The 21,693-nt window shown below is 39.8% G+C and overlaps 1 protein-coding gene across 4 annotated transcripts in view; it reads right to left on the reverse strand.

Annotated features, from left to right (window-relative positions):
- LOC132405293 (transcription elongation regulator 1-like) overlaps positions 1-21,693 on the reverse strand; it is a 105,664-nt gene that overhangs the window by 26,280 nt on the left and 57,691 nt on the right. For all 4 annotated transcript variants that reach the window (XM_059989979.1, XM_059989978.1, XM_059989977.1 and 1 more), the window contains 5 exons: positions 20,979-21,067; positions 14,801-14,961; positions 14,122-14,188; positions 13,228-13,363; positions 1,944-2,033 (listed from right to left, as the gene is read on the reverse strand). In XM_059989979.1, the coding sequence (XP_059845962.1) occupies positions 1,944-2,033; positions 13,228-13,363; positions 14,122-14,188; positions 14,801-14,961; positions 20,979-21,067 (543 nt within the window). The remainder of the gene's footprint in view (positions 1-1,943; positions 2,034-13,227; positions 13,364-14,121; positions 14,189-14,800; positions 14,962-20,978; positions 21,068-21,693) is intronic.

Genomic DNA, 21,693 nt, shown 5'->3' on the forward strand with positions numbered 1-21,693 from the left:
GGTGACCACTAATATAAAACATACTCAAGGATATTACAGGTGAGGTTCAGAGGCAGAGGCAAAGGAAGTAAGTTCAGATATTGTGGAGCTAAAAGTGTGACTAGTTGAGGTGCAGAATGTAGTTTGATGCAATTAAAACAAAAGCAAAGAACTGATATGTAAGATTAAGTGAAGACCATAATATTTCATTTAAGAATTTGAAAAACGGATCCTCACGCTTCCCCCATCCAACTTCACCTGCCCATTGAAGAATATTCTATCATAGCATAGAAGAAAGGTATCAACAGATAAAGCAATGGTAGCTGTCAAGAGCACTGACAGTAATTCCCAAAACCAGGACATTCCCCATGTCAGCCACATTCCCTTATTCAGAATAATCTGAATCTGCTTCTGCCTGTTAGATGGTGAGTTTAGATGACTACTGTGTGCAAAACATTTTCTTGTCACCCTGGCTCATTTTCCACATATCTTAAAACTGTGTTTTGCTAGATCTTGACCAGTCAGCAATGACAGCAGCTCCTTTTTTCACTTCTCTGCCTCCCAGCCGCTGTCACTATTTCCAATCTTTCCTCCTCCATCTGCCTTTCAAAGCCTCTCACCTTAATCCATTTATTACTTTTGCTCCACTCTTTCCCATCACCTCTATACTGGCTATCTGTCCTTTATCTTTTAGTCTAGATGACAGAAATAGTGGGAGTACCATTTCTCTCCACAGATGTTGCCAGACCAGCAGAATTCATTTTCAGTCCTTTTGCAAAGGGGTGCTGTCATGCTGGAAATAGAATGGGGCTTACCTGTAATTTAGTCTATGATTCTTTTATTATTTATTAGTGCTTTAAATAAGATACAGGTTCATTTATTGATCACATGTACATCAAAAAAAGACGAAATGTGTCACTTATGTTAACAACCAAGAATGTGCCGGGGGCAGCCTGCAAGTATCACAACATATTATGATGCCAACATAGCCTCCCCACAATAGGCAGCAACAAAAGAACAACAGCATCAAAACAACAAAAAAACAAGCACCTATCCTCCATTCTACACACACTGAGAACCCTCAGCGTAGTCACAGTCACAGGGCTTTGAAAATTCGGCCATTGACAGTTGGACTCCCCAACAGTCTTCAATCTTCAGTATCAACTACAGGATTCACAGATGACAAGCCCCAAACTTCAGGATTCAGTCTCCATTCTTCCCAACTTGGTGACACAGTGTTAACTAGCCCTCATGCCTCCTGCCCGCAGTGACCTCAAATCCTGGGGCCCACTGACCTGGGGGTACTATGGTGCCAGCAGCACTCATCCTAGCTGGTCTTTGTCCACAGGTCTTGCTGGCCCAACATCCATCAATGGATATCCTTCAAATGCAGAGTGCTAAGCACAGCAGAAGGCTAGATTCTGGCCTGATCTCTAACTTCCCCCACATCCCTGTCCATAAACTCTAATCTGAACTCTAACTCCATCCAAAACCATCCGTACAAACCTAAAAAAACACTGAATCTAAGCTACAACCTCAATGGAGACTGCAGCTCAGTGCCATCTTGACTGGAAATAGTTTTATTTATATATACATTAAATAAATCTATATTTACAGTATTTCAGCATTTCTAATGGTTCTAACTGGCCAACTCTCAAAGACCAAAGATAAGGGAGTAAGCCAAAGAAAATGGCGCCCAACACCTAGATGGTGCTTGGAGCCAACTTTGTTATACCTGTTGGAAATCAAATGTGACCTACCATCAAGATTTTAGAGGATCACTAATACCTGTAAACTGAACCACAGCAAAATCCAGCGTAGACTTTTAAGGAAATATGACAGAATGCAGGGGAAGAATACATCAACAAAGATCACTAATTCACTGGTATTTTTCTGCCCCAACATTTTACTATTATTCATCTGCAGATAATCTTCTCTAATCCAATCAGTGTAGTCCTTTTTACCTGTTTTCTCTCCTTGGGATTAAGAAGGAGATATCTTGGATCAAAAACAATCTTGTGAAGTTCCTTTTCCCATGTAGAAAATGCTGAGACCTATAAAGACAGAAAACACAAAGAATGACTAAGCTAAATCCATCCAAATCTGAAGTGTTGCTGATTAGCAAAGAGGTAATTGCTTGTAAACCAGTTCTAAATTCTAATGCTTACTCCAATACATTTCTTCTGCCAAACAAAGACTTAACATCAAAATCCACTCAATGTCCAGGTACAGCTAAAGAAGGAAATACCTATTGACATATTAACATGTTCCAATAAAGCAGGTATTCTCCATGTTTTATTTTATATGAAATGATTTTACTCCGTTTAATTGGGTTTTATCAGGGTAAATGCCTGTAAAAAGCAATAGCAATGGCTTTTGCTCGCTGTTCCTGTACCACTGCCACAAGCAGTGATCATGTCTACCTAGATCCAGTGTCAGAGTGGCAATAATGACTTATATGGTCAAGTATGATGCTCACTTTCAAGGCTCTGTTGAATGAAGCACCAGAGGATTGTTTGAGCCTGGGGGACAATACTGTCCTGAACAGTCTGGGAAAACAGACTAGGAGTGGATGTTGAAGTTGTTTCCTTTCCTTTGATGATGATCAAACAAGCAAATCCAACTTAAGATTGATTGATCCCACTATTTTACCCTGAAATTACTACACCACACATCTCTATTAGATATAACAAAAAACAGTGGGATGCTGACGATTTTTCCACTAATTAGCCTTGAAACTCACTAAACAATTAAGATATCAGTCAACTAGTTTCTCATTAAAAGATCCACTACCGGGTGACATTTAAGATGACCACAACAGGAGTTCTGACAAAATGAAAGCCTTGAAATTTAATCTTTTGATTGTAACCACTATTAATTTAGATTCTATGACATAAATAAAAAGATGTTGTTATTTTTCCAGATGTAGATTAGGTGACGTTCAATCACACCATGGAACATTTAAAAATGCAAGATGTTAGGAAAATATTGAGAGGAATTAATAGATCAAATTTTAAAAATGTAGCATCAGGTGCGCAACACAAGGGGAAAAAAGAACTATGTTGTGTCTTGCTTTAAGAAAGAAAATAGCATTAAAAAAGATTGGGAATGTACTTGCATAATGACAGCTGAACTGGATAACTGGGGAAAAAAAAGATGACTGTGAACTTTTAAATACTGATGCAAGGCATAAACAGGAAAACTTCAATTAATGTCCAAGAATAAGGAAAACCTTTTTGTTTGTGATTACTGACACAAATTCATAAAACTATTTTTTTTTATTTATGCAGAGGAAAAGTCACAAAGGACACAAACAAATCAATGAGATTAGTTGTCTGTACCTTCCTTAATCGCAGGATTCTGCAGAGTGGTGCAGACAGCCCAGCACATCTGTAGTTGTGAGCTTCGCATGATTCATGACATTTACAAAGACAGGTATGAGAATAGGGCCCAAAGGATCAACGGGGGCCTGAGTCACCCCAACCACAATCTATTCCAGCTGCTACCATCTGGAAAATGGTACCGCAGCATAAAAGCTAGGACCAACAGGCTCCAGGACAGCTTCTTCTACCAGGCCAGTACACTGTTTAACTCATGCTGATTTGAGTGTATTTCTATGTTACATTGACTGTCCTATTTATTATAAATTATTACGAATTACTATGATTGCACATTGTACATTTAGATGGAGACATAACATAAAGATTTTTACTCCTCATGTATGTGAAGGATTTAAGAAATAAAGTCAATTCAAACTCTTATTAAATAGAGATTATTAAATTGGAGATTAAATAGAGATACAACAAGATTATGAGAGGCACAGATAGGGTGGATAGTCAATACCTGTTTCCCAAGGCACCAACAGCAAACACCAGAGGGCATATGTACAAAATTAAGGGAGGGAAGTTCAGGGGAGACGTCGGCGTAAGTTTTGTTGTGTGTGGTTTTTTTGATTTGTTTTTTTTTACACAGAGGGTTATGAGTGCCTGGAATGACTTGTCAGGGATGGTGGTGGAGGCTAAAACATTACGGGTATTTAAGAGCCTCTTGGACAAGCACATGGAAGAAAGAAAAATGGAGGGTAATATGGTAGTGTGGGTTTAGTACTTTTTTAAAAAGGATTATATGGGTCGGCACAACACAGAGGGCTGAAGGGCCTGTACTGTGCTGTAGTGTTCTATGGTTCTATTACAGGATGAAACTTTAGTTTTAGTTGAGGATGCAGCAGCAGTCTGGGCCCTTTGAGAAAGTTGAAAATTTGGCTGAAACACAAGCTCTCTGCAATCTTACAGGAAGAGGCAAGACATGGCTCGACTAGGAAACAACTGAGAGACTTGATCCCAATAAATCTGGCTCCCAAATGACCTGACCCCAAAATATGGTTACTGGCAATTTAAAAGCAAACTATGGCATTACCCAAAAATTATTAGTTAGCTTAAAAGCTGTGCAATTGTTGGTAAACACTGCCTTAAAAAAGCATGTTTCATCTTTCCTAACACCAACAGTTAAATGCAGTTAAAGCATCAGCTAGAAATTCAGGTTCTTAGAGGGTAAATTAGAAATTGAAAAGAGTGATTAAGACTCTACTAACATAACTTGGAAGGCCAGCCTTCCAGCATTCAGGGCTCCTGTTTAATTGCAAGATCACCTGGAATACCTTAGTACTAATCCTAACTTCAGTCACATGGGTGTTGCTATCTCGGATGGGGACACTGGAGTGTTAAAGTTGTTTCAAAACAAGGCTAAATAATGGTTACATGAAGGCTACTTAGCTTCCCAATGTTATGCTGCGTCCCTAGTTCCTACAGTTAAGCAATGGCGTGAGGCAAGAAGGGGATTAAATTGCAGAGCCATAAACAAAGCACGGTCTCTAATAACTTATATTAATTACTTTTTAAGAGAGCATTTATTCCCATTGAAATGACTTATTTATTGGAGAGGAAGGAAAAGAAAGCAGCAGGGAGGATAATTAATTTAAATTACCTACCTCCCAGGGTCAAACTCTTTCTTCAAATGACACAGACCCTCTACTGAGCAGGCAAAGAGCTCAACTCATTAGGGAAATCACATACTGAGTATGGGGATAAAAACGCCACTTTGACATTCTGGATATAGCCTCCACTCACTCACTTCTATATGTGCAAAGACCAGTACCATTTCATCACATTTTGATGGAAACTAATTTGAGACTTATCATCTGATATTAACTATGAACTTGCTGGGGACGTAGAAATGGACAAGAGTCACACTGTTGTTCAATGCAAAGCCCAAAAGCAAAATATGATCTATTGTTTCTTCTATTCATCAAAATAACAGTATGTAGAGTCTTTCATACAAAAACCTCCAGAGAACAGACTGAAATTTAAGGATGAGCACTAACAATTCCCCTTGTAAGAGGATTGCAAAGCTGTGGGAAAAGTATGCCCAGCTCTGTGGAAGATATGCAACACCTCTCCTCCCCCATTTTGCTTATGACCATATCCCCAAAGCTTCCTAATCTCATATAGACCTTACAAGTTACTCCCATACAATCACTTTCGCTTCACCCAAATTTTATTCTTCCTCTAAATTTTATTCTTCCTCCTCACCTCTTCCTCCTGCATTTCACAGGTTATAAATCAGCAAACAATATTACAGATGACAGAGCATTCAATTACATCCGTTCAATTCCCCATTCTGCTTGCAGCTCTCTGTCCTCTCAGACCAAGGGTGTTACCCCTTGTCCTCACTTACACTCTACAAATCTTTACACTCAATTGCCCATCATCCACAACTTTTTGTTTATTGTAATGTCATAATCAAACACATCTTCACAGTCTGTAACCCGAACCCTTTCAGAATTTTAATGAAAGGTGTTGTCTCCATAAGAACTTTTTTTCTTTTTCAATATTTTCATTGTCTCCATAAGAATCTAGCTCACATGTTTATTTTAATATCATCCACTCTCCTTCTCATTACACCTTGGAGTGCAAATGAAGATGAAACAGTTGCCCTTTTACCTCTTCACTTCCCACCCCCCTTTAAAATAAAGTCTACCAAATTCAATAAGAATTGATCTGTAGCTCCTGCAATTTAGAAAATGCCACTGTGTTCGTGACATGATCTCCTTACATTAGAGGAACCAAAAGCAAATCGGGCAATCACTCTATCTGACACCTACACTCCATCAACTAGGATGACTCTGAGCTTCCTAATGCCCGACACTGAGGATTTCTCACCGTTTTCTGTCTGAAACATTTGCTATGAAGTTCAACAGCTCTGCCGAAGCTCTTCTCCCTGAACTGCTGAGTATTTCCAGCTCCTTCTTTTGGTTCTAATTAAGCTCAACATCAACTCATCTGCCAAACGGAGACATCGCAATCTTGAGGACAGAATAATGAATTCAACAAATTAAGATAACTAGCATTTCCAGCTACAAAGAGAACTGGATGGTTACAATGCAAAATTATAAACGAAAGGTTAATTGTTCCACTCTTTGCAGATACTCCCTGAATATTTCAAATGCTTTGTTATTTCGTATTTTTGCCATCAATTTAAGTTTCACTTCTCCAAACTGTATCTTATAGGCCAAGCACTCCCTACCCTCTCTCCTCTGTTTTCTTTCATCTTGTACTTGAACTGTTTCTATCTTCAGAGCTGCTGCCTGACCCGCTGGATATTTTCCCTTTTAAATTTCATATCTCCACCATCTTCCATTGTAACTTCAGCTTACCATCATCTGCATTTTGATTTGTGTGGGATTTTTTTGAATTCATGTTTGTTAAGAAAATCAAATGATACAGTGCACCCATTAATATATATATTTTTTAAAAGCTGTCAAGACAATTTGCCAGACAAACCAGTGTCACTGATTAAAAAAAAATAATAATTAGCTATTGAGAGGACAGCTCCCAATAGTAGCTGCACATTTTACCAGGCTGGAACAAACTGGTTTTGAAAGAAGTTGAACATTTTTACAAATCTAGTTGTCTACCACCTTGCCTGCAAGATTTAGGTCTATCCACACATTTAGGTAAGCTTTGATACCCACCCATCATTCCACAAGAACTAAATTACCATCAGAATTGCTTCAACAGCACACAATACCTTTAGACTGTTTCCATCATTTGGATGTTTGCAATGTTCTAGCTCTAATTTGCCTGGCAGTACATAAAACTGCTGGATTACATCCTGACCTGACTGGAACTGGAATGCGACCTTGGGTAAAAATTCTGGGTGATTCCCAAGGTATGCCTTGTAAGAAAACCAAATCAATCAGTTAATTTGCCATCAAAGCTGACAGCTCATAAACCCCAAGGTGAATGGCAATTTTTGCACAAGTAATACACTCAATCTTAAAAAAGATGGCACTTATAGACAAATTGTTGTGAAAGCCCAATTAAACAGTTCATAATAGATCATATAAAGTGGAATACTGAATTACTGTTAACACAAAAAAGACGTAAAAAATTCGAACAGCCACAATATGCATTTCAATAAACACGTGGAATATCAGCATCAATATGATTAAACTACTTCATTTGTCATTTATCATTTTTCTTTAGGGAAGGAAATCTTCCATTTTCACCAAATCTAAACAAAATAAGGCTACAAATCTGAAAATGTGAATCTTACATGCCCTCCAAAATAGCCAAATTAAGCTAGCTATTTGTTTCAACAGCAAAGGAACAGGCACTAAATATCAGTCATCCCTTTGAAATCCACATCCTAAAAATGAATACATCAAACAATAACTAAACCCATATTCAATGAGACTTACTTTGGAGTAAGTGGAATTTAACAGCAGGCAGAAGTGGGTACTGAAATGGAAATCTCTAAATTTGCAGATAAATTTTAAATAAGATGATCCAATGTTGCCCAAGCTCCCATGAAATAATTATCCCAAAACTCTTAAAATATTGAAACAATACAAAACAGGGCTCATGAAACAAGCAGCACAGATGTCACTTGGCACCTGACAGGATCTCAACACATTCAAGAAAAACTTTTTAAGAGCATTAAGACATAGGAGCAGAATTAGGCCATTTAGTCCATGGGTCCACTTGGCCACGTGCTTATGGCAGATCCATTTTCCTGCCGTCTTCCCTGAGACCTTCCACATCCTGACTAATCAAGAACCTATCAATCTCTGCTTTAAATACACACAATGACCTGGCCTTACAGCCAGCTGTGGCAATGCACTCCACAGATTGACTACCAAATGGTTAAAGAAATTCCTCCTCATCTCTACTCTGAGACTGTGCCCTCTGGTACTAGACTCTCCTTCCATAGGAAACATTCTTTCCACATCCAATCTAGCTAGGCTTTCAATATTCGATAGGTGTCAATGAGATGCCCACTCATTCTACCAAATTCCAGCCAGTACAGGCAAGAGCCATCAAACACTCCTCAGACAATAACCCTTTCATTCCCGGAATCATTCTTGTAAACCTCCTCTGGACCCCCTCCAATGACAGCACATACTTTCTTAGATTAGGGGCCCAAAACTGCTCACAATACTCCAAGTGAAGCCTCACTAGTGCTTTATACAGCCTCAGCATTACATTCTTGCTTTTATATCCTGGTCTGCTTGAAATGAATGCTAATATTACATTTAACAAAATTCCCACCACTCCCTCCACAGGTTAAACTTTACGGACTCCTGCATAAGGACTCTCAATTCCCTTTGCACCTCGGATTTTTGAATTTTCTCCCTGTTCAGAAAATATTTTACACTTTTATTCCTTCTAATGCAGTGTGTGACAATACACTTCCCAAAACAGCATTGCATCTGCCATCTCTTGGTCCATTTTCCTACACTTAGTCATTAAGTCCTTCTGCAGCCTCTCTGCTTCTTCAACACCACCTACGCCTCCTCCTATCTTCATAACATCCACAAACCTGGCCACAGTCATCAATTCTGTCATCCAAATTATTGACATATAACAAAAAGAAACAATCACAACATGGACCCTGTGGAACACCACAAGTCACCGGTAGCCAAACAGAAAAGGCTCCTTTTATTCACACTTTTTGCCTCAATCAGCCAAAACTCTATCCATGTATCTTTCCTGTAATAGCACAGGCTCATATCTTGTTAAAGAGCCTCAAGTGTAGCACCTTGTCAAAGGCCTTCTGAAAAGTCAAAATATACAACATCCACTGACACTCCTTCTATCTTGTTATTTCTTCAAAGAACTCCAAAAGATTTAGCAAGCAAGACAAATTTTCTCTTAAGCATACCAGGCAGTACCCTGAGACCTCATCCTTAACAGTTGACTCCAACATCTTCCCACTCAGCCAGGTTAATTGGCCTCCAATATCCTTTCTTCTGCCTCCCTCCTTTCTTGAAAAATTCTTGCAAATTTTCCAGTCCTCCAGAATTATACCAGAATCTAGTGATTTGTTAAAGATCATTATCATGCCTTCACATTCTCATCAACTACCTCTGGGGTGTAGTTCATCTGGTCCAGATGACTTATTCAGACTTTTCAGCTTCCCAAGCACCTTATCCCTAGTAATAGCAACTGCACTCACTTCTGCCACAACACTCTTTCTTTCTTTCTTTCTAAATCTTTTTATTATTATTAGTAATATGGACAGAATACAAATGATATATTAATAAAAAAAATTACAAACATACAAATTCCATTACAGATGAAAACACTCTGGAACTTCCTGCATACTGCTAGTGTCTTCCACAGCGAGGACTGATTCAAAATACTTATTCAGTTTGTTCACTATTTCCTTGTATTCCATTCCTACCTCTCCCAACATTGTTTTGCAGTGTTCAATATCTATTCTCACCTCTTTTTTTTTACTCCATTTATCTAAAACAAACTATTATTGACTAGCTTACCTTCATATTTCACCTTTTCTTTCCTTATGGCTTTTATTGTAGCCTTCTGTTGGTTTTTTAAGTTTCCCAATCCTCCAACTTCCTACTAATTTCTGCTCTATTATATGCCCTCTCTTTTGTTTTTATGTTTATTTGATTTCCCTTGTCAGCCACAGTTATGTCATCCTGCTTTTCCAACGTTCGCTTTATGACAGCTCGTTGTTACGAAAGACTTACATTAGTACCTGTTTTTGCTAACCAAACAGGATTTTCGCTTTTACAGAGAAAAGACGCCCGCTTTATTCGTGTGTTTACCCTAAGAAAGACTACAATGACCGTGAAGCCTTGTGCAGGCAGTTGTTTGAGCACGCGTGTATGTGTGTACGTGCCGATTTTTTTTCCTCCAAATCGATTTTGGCTCGCTGCCTTCCCGAGTTTGATAAGTGAAACTACACCGTACCTACAATATTTCTACTTTATATGATATAAATTTATCATATCATTCCTGCTTTTACTACATGCTAGTGTTATTTTAGGTTTTATGTGTTATTTGCTTTGATTTGGGTCTGGGAACGCTCAAAAATATTTCCCATATAAATTAATGGTAATTGCTTCTTCGCTTTACAACATTTCGGATTACAAACGGTTTCATAGGAACGCTCTACCCTCGGGTTGCGGGGGAAACCTATACTTTTTTGGGATGTACCTATCGTGCACCTTCTGAATTAGAAACATAGAAAATCTACAGCACAATACAGGCCCTTTACCCCACAAAGCTGTGCTGAACGTGACCTTACCTCAGAAATTACCTAGGGTTACCCAAAGCCCTCTATTTTTCTAAGCTCCATGTAACTATCCAGGAGTCTCTTAAAAGACCCTATCATATCCGCCTCCACCACTGTCACCGGCAGCCCATTCCATGCACTCACCACTCTCTGCGTAAAAACTTAACCGATATCTCCTCTGTACCTACTTTCAAACACCTTAAAACTGTGCCCTCTCATGCTAGCCATTTCTGCCCTGGGAAAAAGCACAATCAATGCATCTTACACACCTCTATCAGGTCATCTCTCATCCTCCGTCGCTCCAAGAAAAAAGGCAGAGTTCACTCAACCTATTCTCATAAAGCATGCTCCCCAATCCAGGCAACATCCTTGTAGATCTCCTCTGCACCCTTTCTATGGCTTCCACATCCTTTCTGTAGTAAGGTGACCAGAAATTCCAGCAATTGCTGTTCTGTTGTCATTCCTGCTTGTGCCCCATTCCAATCAACTGTGGCCAGCTCCTCTGTCATGCCTTTATATTTCCCCTTACTCCACTGAAATACTGATATATCGGACCTTCGCTTCTCCCCTCTTAAACGGCAAGGAGAATACTATCATAATATAGTATCATATATTTACCTTAAGCTCCCTAAACAAATCCACTTCATTACACAACATCCAGACTAGAATTGCTTTGCGTATAGTGGAATCAACCATAAGGCATCTTGTAGGCATTCTACAAACTCTTGAGACTCTCTTGGGATCCAGCACCAATCTGATTTTCCCTATCTACCAGAATATTGAAATCCCCCACAATCGTCACACTGCCTGTTCTATCTCCCACTGTAATTTATAACCCACATCCTGGCTACTGCTTGGAGCCCTGTATGTAACTTCCACCAGGGTCTTTTTACCCTTGCAGTTTCTTAATTCTACCCACAACAATTATACATTTTCCAATCTTATGTCACCTCTTTCTATGGAGTTGATTTAATTTTTTACCAACAGAACTATGCCACCCATTTGCCTACCTGCCTGTCCTTTCCATAAAATGTGCATCCTTGGATGTTAAGCTCCCAATAATCTTCTTTCAACCATGACTCCATGATGCCTGCAACATCATATGTGCCAATCTCTAACTGTGATTAATCTACATTATTGGATATACTGCAAGCATTCAAATATAACACCTCAGTTCTGTATTTGTCACGTTTTAATTTTTACCCCCATGTTATACTTTAATCTCATCTACCTACCCTCCTGATAGTCTCCCTACACACTGCATACCAGCTGCCTCATGCACACTCCTATCACTGCAGTTCCCATCTCCTTACTAAATTAGTTTAAACTGTCCCCAACAACTCTAGCAAACCTGCCTGCAAGGATATTGGTCCCCCTCAGGTTCAGGTGTAATCCGTTCCTTTTATACAGGTCACTCCTTCCTAAGAAGAGATTCAATGACGCAGAAATCTGCAACTCTGCCCCTTGCACTAGCTCCTCTGTCAAATTATCACATTCTTATCCTCACTGGTGTGTAGCACAAGCAGCAATCCAGAGAATACGACAATGGAAGTCCGACTTTTCAGCTTTGTGCCCAACTCTCTAAATTCTTTCAGGAATTGCTCCCTTTTCCTACCCATGTTATTGATGCCAAGATATACAAGACTTCTGGATGCTCACTTTTAGAATGCAGTCGACCCCTTCAAGTGACCCTGGCACCTGGGAGGCAATACATCACAGAATCTCATGTCTACTCCTGGAATCCCCATCACTACTGCAATCCTTTTCTCTCCCCTTCCATTCTGAGCCACAGCAGCACTCAGAGTCAGAGACCTGGTCGCAGTGACTCCCTCTTCCTAGGTTGTCATACTCAACAGTATCCAAAGTGGTAAACTTATTGAGGGAAACAGCCATAGGGATTCTCTGCACTGGATGCCCATTTCCTGATGGTCACCCAGGTATCTGCTACCTGCAACTCAGGGGTGACTACCTCATTGTAGCTGCTATTTATTATCTCTACAGTTTGCTGTATAAGCCAAAGGTCACTGACCTGCAGCTCCAGTTCCTTAACAGGTTCTTTGAGGAGCTGCGGCTGGGTGCATCTGACACACACGTGGTTATCCAGGAGGCTGCAGCTCTCCCACAATTCCCACATCTTACACAAAGGACACAACACAGACCTGGCGTTGCACTGCAGTCACTGCACTAACTAAGAAGAATGAAGAAAAAATTTATCAGAAACTTGCCCCACTCAAGCCTGTTGGGCTAAAGTCTCACCCCTCTAACACTGGTACATTCAACAATGGCTGCTCCCTTTGTCCCTACCTTTTTTTTTTATTTGCCTTTGTTAATGATTGGGCTGCTAGAAAAACATGAAAGCCTGCAAAGACTACTTCTTTTAAAAAATCGTTTGCGTCTACCTGTGTGAAGTCTCCTCTGGACATACAATTAGACCACAAGAAAAAACCTGAAAGCCTGCAAATGTTACTTTTTAAATCACTTGCCCCCACCTTTGTGGAGCCTCCTTTGATGATCTGGTTTGGCCACCAGAAAAACACACTGAATTCTCTACTGGTTAGCAATTACAAACGGAAATCAACCCTAAACTTAGTATTCCTTATTTGCAAAAGCTTGAGAGAAAAATAGAGAATTCACATAGGTCCTTACCCCTCTCTCAAGCAGCATATCCCTGAACTGTTTCATGCGAGTCTCCAGTGGAACTATGGCCCTCTCCCGTGCTGCTTTGATCTCAGCTTCCATTGCTGCCTCCTTCTCAGACTCTGGATCTTTAAGGTCATCCTTCCTGCAATATCATTTAAATTTTTTTTAAATGACTTTACAAAAGCAAAAGCAATTGTTGTACATCAAAGGATTTAAAATATTGGAAAGGAACAGTTTAAGAGACTACTAGACAGGTATATGGAGGAATTTAAGGTAGGGGATTATATGGGAGGCAGGGTTTGAGGGTCGGCACAACATTGTGGGCCAAAGGGCCTGTAATGTGCTGTACTATTCTATGTTCTATGTTCTAGAACCAGGGAAGGTTGAAGTGTACTCATTTTAGTGAGGTCCTGGAGGAAAGGTGATACTGTTGTACTTCTTTGAAATAGCATCATCAAAATCAGCCAAGTGTCACAACTTTTTCCCCCCAGGAATCCCAAGCAAAAGAGTCGAAGTCTCGAAAGAAGAACAGACCATTTTGAATTGAACCAAGGATAGATTTCATCACTTGGTACCGTGGATCTTAGGAATTCTCACTTTGGATTGCTAAGAAGGCTTAATTAATGATCACACATTATGAATGATTACATTCATAATAGAGAAATAAATTTCAGAGTATTTAGAGGGATCAGGGGACATGGGATAAGATCAACCATGATATTGTTGGATGGCAGAGCACGAGCCAAAAGGTCAATTCCTACTATGAATTATTTTCTTTGAATAAATGTTTAGTTGCAAGCAAATACATTAAAACAGCAAACTAAATACACAGTGGTCTCACATGAATTGAGGAACAGTAAATATTTTAAGAGTGTAGCCTACTTTTCAATTTTCCCTTACTTTCGCTTCTTTGCTTTAATTGGTTCATCATCATATTCATCCTCCAGAGGTTCAGATTCATCTCTCACTAAATAAAAAAAGACAATATGAACTTATCAACCCTTTCTAATTCACACAACCATTTTATTTGTTCAACATTCAAATATTTCCTTGGCTAACTAATTCATGCTAAACTTGAAGTAAATACCACTGCTCAGAGAAACTGCTGAGAATTTGGTTCTTTACATGAATGAACATATTAAAAAGCAAAACCAATTCCAAATAGGACAGATAAAAATGAATCAACTTAACAGTTAATCATTAAAGGTCATGCTTTTTTAAGATATTTAAAATGTAATAATCATTTCAAATAAAAATTTTAAACCAATCATGCCAGGTGCAACTTTTAAGAGTCAGGAGTAACTATTCAATAAAACCCAGATCACAATTCACAGAAAACAGTAACCATGTTCTAGATTGGACATCCTCTCCACTACATTTTCTCCTTTTAGAATAGTTGGATTTAATTAAAAATACATCTCAAGCTATCCATGTTCTTGCAATAATAACTCCAAGAACGCCGTGACCTTGAGGCATATTTACATTGCTAGCCTAACCACCAAGACTTAGAGATATGGACTGGTGTTACATGAGAAATAATGCTACAGTAATGCTTAAATCAGTAACTAGGATCTCTCACCAAGTTTCTTCTCATTGTCAGAACATTTTTTGTGAGGAGGTTCCTGGATAATTTTGTCAACGTCAGCTCTTCCAACCAGTTCATCTGGCCTATCCCACATTGACAAGCGGGTTGTTGGGTTATAATAAAATACTCGCTCATCGCCAGTCCACACAACACACCTAAAATGAAAATATTTTATTAAGTTGAGCATCGCTCTCGTTCACCTTTGGTAAGATCAGCTTTCGCTTGTTCAAACAGAAGAACTGGGACAAAGAACAAAATGACAAGAAAACAAAAATTGTGAAAGTAAATTAATTGAAGGAACAGGGAGAAGAGAGAGAGGAAAAAGCTGTGGTTGAAGTGGACAAAAGAGTAAAGTGGTTCCAAAGTTTTGAAATCCTTGGAAACAAAGATCGAACTCAAGATGTGGCAAACATTATTGACACAGACTGAAGTGGCAAAGTAGAATGCCTTGGATCAATTGATTAATGTGCAGTTCAGGATGAACAGTGACATGAATAAAGTAAAACAGGCAAAGTAGAAGCATTAAGAAACCAAAACCTGAAGAGGAGAGGAGATTACATCAGCAAGACTAATTTCAACAGAACTCCTATAGGTGGATTATGGGGTGGGTGGGTGGAAGTAGAATTATTAAAAAATACAATAATTCCAGCAGTATGTCATATTTGCAAATTTAGCACCATCTACTGGAAGAACAGCCCTATACCTTGAAAATCTTTGAGCACTGAATTTAACAGTAGATAGCAATGTAACACCGTTGACCTTCACCCCCTTAATATATAAAACAAAATAAAAAATAAAGTTGACAATCTTCCCTCCCATTTTCCCTAATCCAAAAATGGAGTGGGGGGGGGGGAAGAGAGAGACAAAATCAGGTATTCAACAATGTTTCATCTGCTTTAAATTTTGAAAGATGTATCATGAGGTTACAGTGGAACTTTGATAAGATGAAATAACTGGGCTGAGAAGTGGCAGATGGAGTTCAACCCAGATAAGTGTGAGGTGCTTCATTTTGGTAGGTCAAATACGATGGCAGAATAGAGCAGTAACGGCAAGACTCTTGGTAGTGTGGAGGATCAGAGGGATCTTGGGGACCAAGTCCATAGGACACTCAAAGCTGCTGCACAGGTTGACTCTGTGGTTAAGAAGGCATCAATCGTGGAACTGAGTTTAAGAACCAAGAGGTAATGTTGCAGCTATATAGGACGCTGCTCAGACCCCACTTGGAGTACTGTGCTCAATACTGATTGCTTCACTACAGGAAGGACGTGGAAACCAAAGAAAGGGTACAGAGGAGATTTACGAGAATGCTGCCTGGATTGGGGAGTATGCCTTATAAGAATAGGTTGAGTGAACTCGGCCTTTCTACTTGGAGTAACAGAGGATGAGAAGCGACCTGATAGAGGTGTACAAGATAATGAGAGGCATTGATAGTGTGGACAGTCAGAGGCTTTTCCCAGGGCTGAAATGGCTAGCACAAGAGGGCATAGTTTTAAGGTGCTTGGAAGTAGGTACAGAGGAGAAGTCAGGGGTAAGTTTTTAAACGTAAAGAGTGTTGAGTGCGTGGAATGGGCTACTGGCACCAGTGGTGGAGGCGGAAACGATAGGGTCTTTTACGAGACTCCTGGATGGATACAAGGAGCTTAGAAAAATAGAGGACTGTGGGTCAGCTTAGGTAGTTCAAAGGTAAGGACATGTTCAGTACAGCTTTGTGGGCTGAAGGTCCTATATTGTGCTGTAGGTTTTCTATGTTTCCAACTACGAAACTAGTCTCCAAATAATTAACAGTGCACCTCAAACATACAAAGTAAAGTCCGAATTTGATTTGAACTATATGTCAGCTTGTGCTACACATTTGGGAGAAAAGAAATGCTCCTTAATGATCATCTTTACAACTTCAGCACATTAATCTGATACAACAGCACTGATTAACATTTATTACAGGAAACCAGATGCCATAGTTCTACAGCACAGAAACCAGTCCTCCAGCTGCACTGAGAGCACCATGGCAGCACAGTATTCACTGTGATGCTATTACAAGCTCTGTACTTTAGAGATGAGAGTTTAATCCTGGCATCCTCTGTAAGGAATTTGTACGTCGTCCCTGTGGACTATGTGGGTTTCCTCCTGGTGCTCCAGATTTCTCCCACAGTCCAAAGATGTACTGGTTAGTAGGTTAATTAGTCATTGTAAATTGTCCCTTGATTAAGGGTTAAATCTGGGATTGCTGGTGTTAAGGGCCCAATTCATGCTGCATCTCTAAATAAGTAAAATAAGCACACCTTTTCCGACCAAGATAGATAACTGAACTCGTCCAATTTGCCTGCATTTGGACCATATCCCTCTAAACATTTCCTACCCACAAAATGTACCCCAAATTGGACCTAAACCTTGCAACTGAACCCATCTCTTCTCAGATACCCACTGCCATCAGTATGAAACACTTGCCCCTCAGGTCCGCTGTAGGTTTTTCTGCTTTCACCTTTAACCTATGAACTCTTCATATGGACTCCAGACCTAGGGAAAAAAATTGTAACCACCACCATATCTGTGCCCCTAATGGTTTTTTACGTCTTCAAGATCACCTCTCAGCCTCTTTGCTACAGGGGAAATAGTCCAAACCTATCCAGTCTCTCCTCATAACTCAAGCCTTCTCATCTGGCAACACCCAAGTAAGCCTTGTTTGCACCCACTCTACCTGAATCACATCAGTCCCAGTATGCCGACCAGAACTGCACGCAATATTTCAGGTGCAGTCTCTTCAATTCTCTAATCACCAGTAACACAATGTCCCAGCTCTTAAACTCAAAGCCCCATCCAATCAAGATATGCCATCTTCATCAATTGGCTAGCTCACCCTGGATGACATACACCTCAACCTTCTTGGCTAATTTACTATAAAGGTCCATGTACACAACGTCTGCTGCTCTGCCCTCAATTATCTTGTGCATCTCTTCAAAAACTCAACTAAATCTGTGAGACATGATTTCCCATGCAGTAATCAGTCTTTTTTTCAAATCCTGTTTCTCAGACTCCTGTCCAGTCAATCACGCTGTTGTAAGGCCCATCAGCCTCTAGTTCATTGCCTTATTTTTGCAGCTCTTCTTAAATAAAAGGTATAACATAAGCCACACTCGTCTTCCAGTACCTCACCAAAAACTAAGATACAGAAATCTCTGCCAGTTTCTCAACAACTCCATCCTTTGATTGCCACAATATCTATTATACACTTCGTCAGGCCCATGGATTTAACCGACTTTATGCGTTTCAAAATATTTCTTCCTTTGCAAAATTTCAATGTATCACTTTCTTATAAAAACAAATCCATATTCTTTGGTCCTTTTCTTTAAGATTTTGTATGTGAATTCAGTGCACTGGGATTGTTTTATGTTTACTTACCATATCATATCTTAAATTAACTGGCATCATCCAGAAGTCCAATGCCCAATGAAAATTACAACTGAACGTCCTGAGAAAAACACTGAAGGACATTTACACAAAAAACAGAGTTCCTACTATAATGGATTTCTTTATTTTAGGTTAGATTGGCTTTCAGAACAAAAATAAAGGCATAGTAATATATGGGCTATACCTAGAATCCCCCAACATTGTCTCAAATGACAGTAGTAATGGAATTTCAGTCAATCTTTTGAGGAATCTTCACTGGGAAACTCAAGACAAATTCAAACAATTGTTTCAACCAAAGAAAACTGCCCACCAAATACAGAATAAAATAAGCAAATGGAGGACAGCAATATTCTTCAGCATTTAGTGCTGTGCAGTGACTTGTACTTAATGGTTACCTTTCATGTACAGATTACCAGATAAAAATCCAATTCTTTCAGAAGAAACTGGCAGCAAAATAGTTTCAATTATTTCTTTCCTTTTACTTTAAGATGCTGTGTTTCAAAACTATGCAAGAATGAATGAATTTCAAAATTGATTAATAGTGTGTAACAGCTCCTGCCCATGAAATGACTAGCAGACTGAAAGCATGAATATACACATATATTTCACAGCACACACAAAATGCTAGAGGAACTCAGTAGGCCAGGCAGCAACTATGAAAAAAAATACAGTCAACGTTTCAGGCCAAACCCCTTTGGCAGGACTGGAGAAAAAGTGCTGAAGAGCAGATTAGAAAAGTGGGGGGAGGGGAGAGAAACTCCAGACAATAGGTGGGAGAGGGGAACAAGGGGATGGGAAATGGTGAAGTGGGGTGGGCGGGGGAGGCATTACTGGAAGTTTGAGATATCAATGTACATGCCATCAGGTTGGAGGCTACTCAAATGGAATATAAGGTATTGTTCCTCCAACCTAAGTGTGGCCTTATCACGACATTTGAAGAGGCCATGGATGAACATCTCAGAATAGAAATGGGAAGTGCAATTAATATGGGTGGTCACTGGGATATCCCGCTTGTTCTAGTGGATGGAGCTTAGATTCTTGGTGAAGCGGTCTCCTAATGTATGTCGGATCTCACTGATATACAAGAGGCCAAACCGGGAGCACCAGACACAGTATATGACTCCAACAGACTCACATCTGGAAGGACTGTTTGGGGTCCCGAATGGTAGTGAGGGAGGTGGTGTAGGGGCAGGTGCAGCAGCACTTGTTCCACTTGCAAGGATAAATGTCAGGAGGGAAATCAGTGGGGAAGGAAGAATGGACAAGGGAGTCGCATAGGGAGTGATCCCTGTGGAAAGCAAAAAATGGGGGGTCGGAGGGTAAAGATGTGTTGGTGGTGGGATGATCCATTTGGAGGTGGCAGAAGATTCAGAGAATAATGTGCTGGACACAGAGGTTAATGGGATGGTAGGCGAGGACATAGGAATCCTATCCTTGGTAGCATAGCGGAAGGTTGGGGTAAGAGCAGATGTGCATGAAATGGAAGAGATGCAGTTGAGGGCAGTGTTAATGGTGAAGGAAGGGAAGCCCCTTTTGAAAAAAAAAGGACATTTCCTTCATTCTAGAATGAAAAAGCTCATCCTGAGAGCAGAAGTGGCAGAGATGGAGGAATTGAGAGAAGAGGATGGCAGGGTACAAGTAGCAGGGTGGGACAAGGTAGTCCGGGTAGCTCTGAGAGTCTGTTGGTTTATAATAGTCATTGGTGGATAAACTGTCTTCAGAGACAGAGAAATCGAGAAAGTTGGGGGGGGGGGAGCTGTTGGAAATATACTAGGTGAATTTGAGGACAGGGTGGAAGTTGGAGGCAAAGTGGATGAAACTGACGAGTTCAGCACGGGTGCAGGAAGTAACACCAATGCAGTTGTTGATGTAGCGTAGGAAAAGTGCGGTACGGTCACCAGTGTAGGCTTGGAACATAGACTGTTCTATGTAGCTTGAAGGAAGTGAGAGGACCCAAAGGAGAAATTATTTAGAGTGAAGACAAGTTCCGCTATGCAGAGCAGAGTCTGTTGGGGTCATATACTGTGTTCAGTGTTCCTGGTGTGGTCTCTTGTACATTGGTAAGACCTGACATAGATTTGGAGACCACTTCACTGAGCATCTAGGCTCCGTCCAGCAGTTAGCCACCCATTTTAATTTCACTTCCCATTCCGAAACGTCCATCCATGGCCTTCTCCACTATCGGGGTGAGGCCACAGTTAGGTTGGAGGAACACCTTATTACTTTGCTTGGGTAGCCTCCAACCTGATGGCATGAACATCGATTTCTCAAACTTCCAGTACTGCCTCCCCCACCTTCACCATTTTCCATCCCTTTGTCCTTCTCTCATATTATCTCTTTGCCTCCCTCTGGTTTCCCTTCTCCCCTTTTTCTTTCTTCCATGACCTTCTTTCTCTTTCACCAATCAACTTCCTAGCTCTTTGCTTCATCCCTCCCCCTCCAAGTTTCACCTATCGCCTGGCATTTCTCTTCCCTCCTCCCACCTTTCAAATCTACTCCTCAGCTTTTTTTCTCCAGTCCTGCTGAAGGGTTTCAGCCTGAAATATCAACTGTACTTCTTTCCATAGATGCTGCCCGGCCTGCTGAGTTCCTCCAGCACCCGCAGATTTTCTCTTGTTTGTGAACATATTCTTTAAATATTTGCAATGTTGGTGTCACTGACAAGGATAGCATTCAACCTAAATATACAAAAAATCATTTACTTTCCTAAATAGTTTTAAACTCCATGTTGGAAAGATAGATAACTTAAACTTATTTATAAACATACCATGGTGTACCAGGAACAGGGGTGGTAGCCACAGGTTTGGCTTTTTGTGCAGCTTTTTCTTCTTCAGTCAATATCTCCTCCTTTGGCTCCTAAAAAAATGAGAGCAGAGACTGCTATGTTGTAAAAATATGCAGATTAAAACTGTATTACACATCCAAGCTCTTTATCTCACTGTGCAGATTAAGTGTGTATCACAGAGTTTTGTTGTAAAATAGAAGATGAAAATGAATATACTTACCAAAGCATTGATTGCAAGCTGAAAATCTGTATTCCAACCACTAAATTTTTTACACTATGGTTAAAGTGCTCAATGCAATTTCTTGCAAATCATTAGCAGCACGAAATTCTGTAAGCACAAATCTGTGTGCATGGAGAAGTTAAATGGACAATGATGAATGCCTTGCTTGCAGTATGCCCATTCTAATTTCAAAATTGACTTAAACAATATCAATCTCTTTCCTAATCAATATTCTGTAATGCCTTGTGACACCATAGAATGAAAGTGATCTTAGAAATAATTCTTAATCATTGTTTAAACATAAACAAATATATAGCACCTATGAGAATAATAATCTTAAAATTATACCATCAAAAATATGCGAGAACAGTATTAGATATTCTTAGAAAAGCTTGATGACTTTTGAATTCTTAGGATGTAGACATTACTGGCAATTCAGTATTTGCACTGAATTGTCAATTAATAGCAATTTCGTTA

The sequence above is a fragment of the Hypanus sabinus genome, chromosome 15 (genome assembly GCF_030144855.1).
Source record: "Hypanus sabinus isolate sHypSab1 chromosome 15, sHypSab1.hap1, whole genome shotgun sequence".
NCBI classification, from domain to species: Eukaryota; Metazoa; Chordata; class Chondrichthyes; order Myliobatiformes; family Dasyatidae; genus Hypanus; species Hypanus sabinus.